Source organism: Mangifera indica, chromosome 3 (genome assembly GCF_011075055.1).
Source record: "Mangifera indica cultivar Alphonso chromosome 3, CATAS_Mindica_2.1, whole genome shotgun sequence".
Classification (NCBI taxonomy): domain Eukaryota; kingdom Viridiplantae; phylum Streptophyta; class Magnoliopsida; order Sapindales; family Anacardiaceae; genus Mangifera; species Mangifera indica.
In genome coordinates, this window is record NC_058139.1 from 9,521,552 (window position 1) to 9,532,091 (window position 10,540).

General features: G+C 30.6%; 1 protein-coding gene across 2 annotated transcripts; it reads right to left on the reverse strand.

The window, feature by feature from the left end:
* Positions 1–926: 926 nt before the first annotated feature.
* On the reverse strand, positions 927–6,066 carry LOC123211143 ((-)-kolavenyl diphosphate synthase TPS28, chloroplastic-like). 2 transcript variants are annotated; one of them, XM_044629685.1, is made up of 15 exons: positions 5,744–6,066; positions 5,085–5,180; positions 4,884–4,969; positions 4,458–4,761; positions 4,182–4,371; positions 3,771–3,985; positions 3,549–3,669; positions 3,359–3,471; positions 3,038–3,264; positions 2,600–2,715; positions 2,236–2,334; positions 1,897–2,154; positions 1,678–1,801; positions 1,262–1,456; positions 927–1,176 (listed from the first exon to the last, which is right to left on the reverse strand). In XM_044629685.1, exons 1-15 carry the CDS (start codon positions 5,856–5,858, stop codon positions 952–954), a joined length of 2,484 nt encoding a protein of 827 aa, XP_044485620.1. In that variant the 5' UTR covers positions 5,859–6,066; the 3' UTR covers positions 927–951. The 2 variants fall into 2 exon arrangements, with proteins under 2 accessions (XP_044485620.1, XP_044485621.1); XM_044629686.1 differs by lacking the exons at positions 927–1,176; positions 1,262–1,456 and adding an exon at positions 1,498–1,574.
* Between the last annotated feature and the right edge of the window lie 4,474 nt (positions 6,067–10,540).

The window sequence follows — 10,540 nt, forward strand, 5'->3', positions numbered from 1 at the left end:
ACGTGCCGTATTCCTAATTCAGGAATGAACCGAACTCCAAAGTAGCAAGAAATGATGGAGATTGGAGGTGCATTACTTATATTGGTTTCTGTCCAAATGAATCTTCCATTTTGCTGTGGTACTCTTTCTGAAAACTTTCATTACTGTTTTAACTTTTTTATTGAAATTCTCCATCATGCCTTTTTGCCCTCTGACATACCTTATAAAAGCAAAATTCTATCTCTCATTTGCTTTTATGCTAAACCCTTCATTATCTTCTGAAATAATGCCAAATTATGCATGCCAACCTTAAGCTCTCTCTCTCTTTGCTTTTGGATGCCATCTTTGTGTTTGACTTGGGAATGCAAAATTATTCCCATTTTCAATGGTATTTGAACAAATTACATAGTTTTTGGTTTGGGTTTGCTTTCCTAGCCACCTTAAGCTTATGATTTTAGGTGTCCATTGTCAGCATATTATGGCCTTAGTCAATTCAGGATAAAAGGGCAGTTTCCTTGTGGATAAATAAAAAAGACCAAGTTGGTCTTACGATGAAGAAATGAGACATACACAAACATTTTAGAAGTGGAGGCAATGAAAGACTTAGCCAATGTTCGTTTACCAAATATCTTGATACGGGATTTGGTGAAACTCCACTTTGTAGCTGAAGGGAATGATATCTAATCTTGTCACGTGTCTAAAATCTCACTGTCTGCCATTTTTCTTCGCCATTCATTTAGGAGGAAACCACTTCACCAGCACCTTCAAAAGAGCCCTTATTTCTTAGCAAAACAATTTAATGTGGTCTACCATTTCAGTTCCACTTTCTTTGTTTGCACAATCCCCTCATGGGAATTAGGCTTTGCTTTTTGAAAGATATTCAAATCTTATTTACCCTTTTATTTTTTTCCCCAATGCTTATTAAGCAAAATATCCATATGTTGAGATGTCATTGAATTATACATACATTGATCAGTCCACTCTCTGGAAGAGTACAGTGTCAATATGAGAATTGACAGTTTCATTATCACAGTAAGCAATGTAGTAAAAACTCTTAGCAACTGTTAGAAATGTTTGCTTGATATCAGAATCAATGTCATCTGAAGAATTTTGGAGCACTATCTGCACAAGTTCTTGCATATCAGACTCTATTTGCAGGCTTGTAATGCCAACAACACTGTCAGCATTGTCATTTACCTGAAAAATGCAAAACAAAATCCCAAGATAAATTAACAAAAATGGTCATTCAAGGAATAATTTTGACCAGTCTGACATTACTGACCTTTTGGTTTTGGAAATGAGCAAGTTTATGGCAAATTGTGTTGGTGAGGTGGGAAAGTCTCAAGTATTGAGGATGAGACAAAAGCTTCTCCGAGATCCAAATGCCAGAAATTAAATTTATTGTTTGTATAATTAACTCTGCTTCTCCTTGGTGCCTATCTCCTTCTGCTTCCCACTTCATCAGCCATTTTTCCCACTACATATTGTGTCAGAGAAACCAAACAAAACAAAACCCTATTAACCAAAAACTCTTTTCAAGAAAATTAACTTGGACTTGTCTGCCCGGGGGTAGATTGATTGCTATTGTGAAATCCCTAAATAGAGTTTCAAAAGAGTTTGGGTTCAAAACCCTCATACGTTAATTTAAGATTAAAATTTTGAATTATTTGATATAATTTAATTAAAAGATATACTTACGGCTAATCGCAGATGATGGCTATTATCTCGTCCCTGTGTTACCAAGGCGTCCAAAGAAATTTGGTTCAGTGTTCCAAGCAACACCCTTATAAATCCCTGCCCTATCTTGTCTGATTCCAACCTTCTGTAACACCAATCACATGAAAATGCAATATTATTTTTAAATCATTTTTTAATAAAAAAGAAAAAAAATGTGTATTTGTACGTATATATACATACCTTCCATTAATACTGATGTAGTCTTGTGCATTAATATAGTTTCTGAACTGATTCACAAAGGATCTTCTTAGCTTATCGGAATCATTCCGGTTGTCGATATAAGACGTGATTGTCTCCACCAGAACGGTGGTTTTCGCCCAAGCCATTCTCTCTTGCCACCTTTCTGGTTCAAAAATACTGGCTGATGCTATAAAATATGCCAGGAGAAGGCGTTCCACGCTGATCCCAAATCTCTCGAGTTTACACTCCGTATACCACCTGAAAATATATTAATTTATGAATGTTAATATAAATTAATTCATATAAAAAAAATAAAATCAATATATAAAAATCACTTACTTTTTCACTGAGTCCCATTCGCTCAGTTGTACAGCTTGGCAATTGTTGTAGTCTAATTTGGCAAGTTCAAGATAAACTTCATTGTTTACATAAGCCATCCTGTGGTTAAAGTTAAATTAATGTAATTCAATATATGAATTAAAATTGAAATGAATTATTACTAACAGACGTGTATAAATACAAGAATGATAATTGACAAAGATGGAAGCCTGCCAAGCTTTGTATTTTAGCAAATGCTGAGTGGCTTTATTCAGATGGCGGACAGAGTTGACTAGACGTATCTGAAATTCAGGTTCGCAAAATACAAAGATTCTTGTTTGAAAATTCGGATAAATGGATTTACAAGAACACAAACAAACGATACCTGTAAAGGGTTTTGCCAATCCAAACGTCGTCTTCGCCGCCATATTGTTCTATGTATAGTCTTGTTTCGATTCTTGGCAAACTTGCGTACCAGGGAACCTCCAAAGCGAAACCCACCTGTCAAAATCATCACTTTCTTAATTCATCTGTCATTTTCCTGTATAATTTTTTCATCCGTTAATCCTGGTGACTCATCAGGCGCTAACAGTTTGAGTAATTTTCTTATATGTAGTTGTAATTTCATTTGACTTTTCTAGATGGCCTGTCAGTGGCCACTCCTAAGCTAATATTAAAGCTTCCTGTCAAATCAATAACAGTGATTAATACAGTTGTTTATGAATATCCAGATTTTTTAATGAGATTAGTTAGATGATTCGGCTCCACTTTTTGTCAACAGTTAAAAGATATTTTATGTTTGAAGATCCTGTTTTTGCCCTACCTCGCTGGGTAAGTCTTTCGTTATGATCCATTTATCCAGGAGCTCCTTGGCAGCTTGCTTTTCCCTTAAAAACTTTCCGGAAAACTGCCTTGCATTATCCAGGATTTTCTCTCCGGGAAACCCAATTTGAGAAGCTCTATACAGGTTGTATATTCCGGTAACCGCCTGATTCGATTGCCCGGCGAAGCAGAAGAACTCGCCGCCTTTCTCAAAATGCTGAAACACATCTGCAATAAAGATCGAAAAAGGAACATCACTATAATGTATATATGGAGAAGAAAAATTAACAATTTCAGAGAGAGATTATTTTCCTGAACTTACCAGCAGAAACGGCAAAACCATGTAATCTTAATAGCCTGAATCCCATGGCTGTGTCATCAATATCATGAACCGGAGAATTTCTTGCCCAACAAATACCCTCTTCAGTCCAATACCTGAAATTTAATTTATTAATCACACTACTGTGATTAATAATTGAACATGTAGTTGGTTTTGTTAATTATTATCATACCTGTAAACATACTGCATGGATTGAGTAATCTCTGGTTGGAAATATCTTGAAATTCCAAGGCGCTGCAAGCGATCCACCGCCCATAAACGTTGGAACATGTCAACCGGATACACATTGGGGACTAAAAACAGATTACATAAAAAAAAAAAAAAGTGAGAAAATGGGAATTTTCTATTCAAAACTAAAGGCAGTTCATTAATTTATATGAATATATTTAAGTACCTCCGCCATTGAATCTTTGGACAGTTCTGTTTAAATATTTCAAGCAATTATCATCCTTAGTTTGCATGAGGGCATAGGCAGTGGAGGAAGGAGAGAACAAGAAGGAGCCATCTTGGCACCGTAATTTCAAAAGCTTATGCCAGTCGAGGTCTGGCATTCCTTCCAAACTGTGGAGTAATGTTGTGGGCATATTGTGCATTATTTCTCTTGGTATCCTATCCCACAAGCATAATAATTACATTACATTCATGTTATAAGATAACATAGGGACCTAGCTATTTCTTTAAAGATAAGGTCACTTTTTCTCACCATTTTAATGATATCTTATAATAAAAAAAGCTGAAAAGTAATAATAATAAAGTAACCAACATAATCATGATGGAAGCTGGAGAACTCTTGATGAAATCTAACCTTGTGAGCTTTAAATTTCTCTTTGTATAGATCTTTTGCAGTACTGGAGAATCATCTGGCTCTGGCACTTGAATCCCTAAACTGCGGGCTATTTCTAGAAGAGAAGGGAAAGCAACTTCGAATCCGATTGGCATGTGCTCATCATTCTCATTTTCAATCTTCGATATGTTTTCATTGAAAAATCTCATGCCTGGTATCATCACAAAAAGGTAAAAATAGAATAGAGATAATTAATCTACTGTAAGTTAATTTGTGTTCTTTGTTAATTTTCAATACCTTCCTCACACTTATCCTTATGGAGATTCCATGATTTCAGTGCTATGACACAGGCTAATGTGTTGATCAACCTATCATGTGCTGAAAATATTTTATTGTCGCCCCAGGAGCCATCGGGAAGTTGATTTTTGGCGATCCATTGAAGACTTGATGGGAATTGGGGAGCTCTACTGCCATTAACATCTTCAACAAGTGCAACCCATGCTGTGTCATAAGCCGAGATGCTTATTTCTCCATCATCCATGGTGCCCAACATCCATCTAATAGTTTTGATGCGTTCCTTGATCTCATTTGGTAAAGAAACCTATGGATTCATTGGCCAAATCACATCATAACCACCATTTCCTTTTTATTGCTCATCTTATACCACAAAAAAGTTCAAACAACAAAAAAAAAAAAATCTGTTTTTTGGGTTGTTGAGATAACCTCAAGGTCTTCGTCTTCTATGTCATCTTCCACAATCTCTGGCCACTTTATCACTTGAAGATTCGTCTGAAGCACGTCTGCATATTCTGTAAGCAAATTTTGATAATATTACTTGTACGTACATGAGTATATACGTATAAGTATATGGATTCAATATTTATTCCAATTTAATTCTTTGATAAAATCAAAACTTTCCGGCACCTTGGATTCGAGGTCTTGATAGAGCACTGCTACTACTGCATCTTGAACGAACATCAAAGATAACTCGTTTGTCTTTAGCCCCATGCTGCCAAACACCTGTAAGAAGAAGATAAAATTCAGTTTAACACATTAAATTAATTTATTTTTCTTGGCTGGTAATTAGAAGTTGGCACATCGCCAAGGTCATGGAAAACACAAAAAATACAAACATGGCCTGCTTGATTGGGAGATATACGATGCTGCCATCAAACAAAATCATTGGCTTTTTCAACAGTGGTACATAATAAAAGCTGTTATATTATTGACCTCACTGAAAGTGGTCAACTTAATTAGAACTTAATGGAACAAATCTCAATCTATATTTTTGAGAATCCTAATTACTTCTAGTTTCTTTTTCAAATGTGCTCTATCAAAACAAAACTCTGATAAGATATTTCAGAAATTTTTTTAAAAAAAAAAAAAGATCTGTTTAACAGAAATATGACATTGATGTCCATCAAAATCCCAAACAAGAAAAAGAAAAAGAATAGTAAATAGTTAGTCTTTCGCTTCTGGTTCTATTAGTGAATTGCTGACACGAGGCCTCTGTATATATGCGTATTGAAATGGATTCCAAAGAGAAAAGTAAACAGCATAGAAGGAAAGGTAGAGAAACTTACTAGAGAAGAAGAGAAGTCGCTGATTGGGATAATTGTTAGAGAAAGAAGAAGAAGAAGGTGGTGGAGTGCCGGGAACCACAACAGGAGAAAGAGCAAAGGTAGAATGAGAAGACATGATGTTGTTGTATTTTGTTGCGCAGTGAAGACGAAGATAGCCAAAATACTTTAGTATTTAAAAGAGAAGAGATGGAGGTAAGAGGACAGAATCGCGTTCCGAAGAGATTCCCGCTATAAGCTGCATGGGATCATCCAAAACTATGGAATCGAGGGAGGTCCGTCCCTTTCCCTCTCTTGTATAAATCTCTCTCTCACTCTCTTTCTTCTACTTTCTTTTTTTTTTTCTTTAATTTTGAGATGTCATATATGCATACTTTAAAGAGCAATTATATATTTATTTATTTTAGATATATATATAATTAAATATTATTTTATTTTTAATTTAAAATTATTTAATTATATGATAATATATATAAATGTATATATATTTATACATCTAAAATAAATATACATAATTTTATTATACTTTAAATATATAAAAAAAAGATATACAAATATATTATAATATGATTATATAATATATTATTTTTAATTTAAAATTATTTAATTATATAATAATAAATTACCTATATATTTATTTTATATAATCATGCACATTTTGCATAGATTTAATTTTCGAGGGTTGCCCTGGGTCTAGTGGTGAGCAATGATGCCATTGTTAATTCAATATTTTTTCCGGCAATAATGGATGGGGCTTATCATAATCTCCTCTGAAACCCATGACAGAAACCTTCAGCTGTTTTAACATTATAAATTATATGTTACTGATAAAGAGGACATTCCTTTTTGTTAGAAAATCTACAGAACTTCTTGGGACCCTAGAGATTTCTAAATTTATTCTTCTGGACAATTTTTTGTATTTTTAATAAATCCATATAATTTGAAAATTGTATTATAAATACCCCTGAGCTAAAATGGTATGCAATATGGTTAGAATAAAGGGGTAACACTGATAAAGTTTTTAACCCTATTTGATAAGAAAATGGGTATCACTGATACATTTCTCAAACTTTGAGGGTTTCTTTGAGAGTTGTCATCTGAAGGACAGTAATAACTTTCTGTTTTTCATAATATATTAATAGCATTTAAGGGGAGAATCATTTTAAATGAACTCATTAAATTTTATTCTTAATTTATAAGAAACTGTTCATACAATAAATTATTTTGTGACATTTTTGGAATGTAATTCAATATCTTACCTATTTTATCATACTTGTCTTTAGTTTTATTGCCTTACTGATCTCATAGCCAAGCCCATATTTAGGGGGCAACATGGTTAAGTATTAATTAACTAAAACTTTAGATTAAATTCTTATTTAGAGAGAATCTGGTAAAAGAAATATAAAATATGAACAGGCTAAAGCCAAATGGCAGGCTGGCTATGTCCACCCAAGGTTTGATTAAACAACAATCCTACCTTTAAAGTTTTTGAAAAGACTAAATTATTAAAAATTTTAATAAAATTTTTGAAAAGATTAAAAAACCTTAAATTAAATAACACTTTCTCACTCAATTTCGTTAAATATATTTATTCTTAATTTATATTAATTTTAATTAAAAATTAAAAAATTAAAATTTAATAGTTGTCAATTACAATTATCACTGATGATGTCTAGAATCGTACATATTAATATGATTTTAGTCAAAATTATACTAATTAGTGCAATTTTTTTATTAAAACTACACGTAAAAAATTGCTTCAAGTCAAAATCATGTGAATTAAATCGAATAAAAAATGAAGTGTTTAAAGTTAAAATATAATTTATTTATATTATTAAAAACATGATTTTGATTGTTTAAAGTAACAATTGAGTTTGACAAATGAGTCAAAAAAAATAATAACTCTTAAGTAAAACATATTGTTGTGCACTAAGTGGCTTCCCACCACAAGAATATTTGGCATGGATTAGCCCCCATGTATGACTTTGAGTTTGAAGGCATTTAATATAAAATGGAGAGAGTCAAAAATATGGGCTAAAGGCAGTGGCTCATTCCCCTATAAATACCACCCCCTCTCTTGTAATTTGATCATCCGGCCGGATTCTATATAAAAATACTCTCTCAATTCTTTCCCACTTCAATTCTCATTCATCTTCCTTACTTCAATTCTTCCTGCATTTCTTTATATTTCATATTTGTTAAATTAAATTTATAACACATATTAGAATATATCATTCCATCAAATATCTGGTGGGACATAGTCATTTGCTATTTGAATTAATGAGTATCAATAAATAATTTGGTCTCATCACAGGAAGCCTAGCCCATCATCTGATTTTTTCCCATCATCACCCCCTTTCCCTAATTAAAGTAGCAACATTTAGACAATAAATATTTACTATATATAATATAAATCATATGTTATGATATAATATAAATCATATGTTATAAATAAAAAATTATATATATAATAAAATATATTGAATTAATATAATATAGTGAATGTATTATACGATATGATATGTATAACACGATCTAATATAATATACAATTCAACTATCATGCCAATGTTAATGTTACAAAATTAATATCAGAAAATTTACCATCATAACCTTAAATAATAGAGCTAAAATAATACATCATCCTAAATCTAATCCACACACACAATCAAAACAATTATTTGATAAATAAAAAATTATAATTTTTTTAATTTGTATACAATAAAGTATATTATATATACTCAAAATGTGACATTTTCAATTAATCTTATTAATAAGTATCACAATATATTTAATTTTTTTAATAAATAATAATATGATTAGAATTTAGACCAATTGCTAGGTCCATGATATATTGTGTCAATATTTTTTAACATAATAGAAAGACCAGACAAATTTCAAATAACTTTTCAAGGTAGAATTCTTTTATATATTTATTTATTTATTTGGTAAATTAGGTTGAGTTGTTATTTAGGCAAATATAACAGGAAATTTGAGGCTTTATTTTGTAAATTTATTTTAGGGTAATTACCAAACAATAGAAGTTGCTTGGAAAACTCATGTACATCTATAGATACGTTTATACATGCATGATAAGTAACTAAAATGTTATAATTATCTTTCTTTAAAAATATTTCTCAATAATTTTTTATTGAATTCTTTTTTACATAGTTGCCCAGATAATTAATGTATTCAAGAAATTATAAGAAGTATTTATCTTTAAACTTAACTAAGAAAAATTAATTTGCACTCTCATTTGATTTAAAAATACAATAAAAATATACATTATTTGATAATAATGTAATTTTCTAATAAATGTGATAGGATAGGAAGATTAATTTACATTGTGATTTCATACATATTTGAATAGATCAATTGTCTAGTGGTTGCCATATTTGATTGCACTCCGAGGATTGATTTCTAGAAGAACCTTTGGACCAACATTTGGCTCCCAACTCTTCAAGTGCGAGAAGAGTTTTTAAAATTTTGAGAATCTTTTATTATGTGAAGATCTTATCATGTTTTTAGATTATGCAAGTTAGTGTTATTATAATTTTGTATGTTTCAAGTGATGTATCTATCTTATCATTTCACTTTTTTTTATGGAATACGATTAGACATATTATAATTATCTTTCTTTAAAAATGTTTCTCAATAATTTTTTATTGAATTCTCTTTTACACAGTTGCCTAGATAATTAATGTATTCAAGAAATTATGAGAAGTATTTATCTTTAAACTTAAATAAGAAAAATTAATTTGCACTCTCATTTGATTTAAAAATACAATAAAAATATACATTATTTGATAATAATGTAATTTTCTGATAAATGTGATAGGATAGGAAGATTAATTCATATTGTGATTTCATACATATTTGAATAGATCAATTGTCTAGTGGTTGTCATATTTGATTGCACTCCAAGGATTGATTTCTAGAAGAACCTTTGGACCAACATTTGGCCCCCAACTCTTCAAGTGCGAGAAGGGTTTTTAAAATTTTGAGAATCTTTTATTATATGAAGATCTTATCATATTTTTAGATTATGCAAGTTAGTGTTATCATAATTTTGTATGTTTCGAGTGATATATCTATCTTATTATTTCACTTTTTTTATGGAATACGATTAGACATATTATAATTATCTTTCTTTAAAAATGTTTCTCAATAATTTTTTATTGAATTCTCTTTTACACAGTTGCCCAGATAATTAATGTATTCAAGAAATTATGAGAAGTATTTATCTTTAAACTTAAATAAGAAAAATTAATTTGCACTCTCATTTGATTTAAAAATACAATAAAAATATACATTATTTGATAATAATGTGATAGGATAGGAAGATTAATTCACATTGTGATTCCATACATATTTGAATAGATCAATTGTCTAGTGGTTGCCATATTTGATTGCACTCCAAGGATTGATTTCTAGAAGAACCTTTGGACCAACATTTGGCCCCCAACTCTTCAAGTGAGAGAAAAGTTTTTAAAATTTTGAGAATCTTTTATCATGTGAAGATCTTATCATATTTTTAGATTATGCAAGTTAGTGTTATCATAATTTTGTATGTTTCGAATGATGTATCTATCTTATCATTTCACTTTTTTTTATGGAATACGATTAGACATATTATAATTATCTTTCTTTAAAAATGTTTCTCAATAATTTTTTATTGAATTCTCTTTTACACAGTTGCCCAGATAATTAATGTATTCAAGAAATTATGAGAAGTATTTATCTTTAAACTTAAATAAGAAAAATTAATTTGCACTCTCATTTGATTTAAAAATACAATAAA

Bases quoted from the DNA above. Each gene is read 5' to 3' on its own strand.
- LOC123211143 (XM_044629685.1), bottom strand. From the start codon at position 5,858: ATGTCTTCTCATTCTACCTTTGCTCTTTCTCCTGTTGTGGTTCCCGGC. The intron at 3,986-4,181 runs GTTAGATTTCAT...CTTGTGGGATAG, and splicing joins AGAAATTTAAAGCTCACAAG to GATACCAAGAGAAATAATGC. The intron at 2,155-2,235 runs GTAAGTGATTTT...ATATATTTTCAG, and splicing joins GAATGGGACTCAGTGAAAAA to GTGGTATACGGAGTGTAAAC.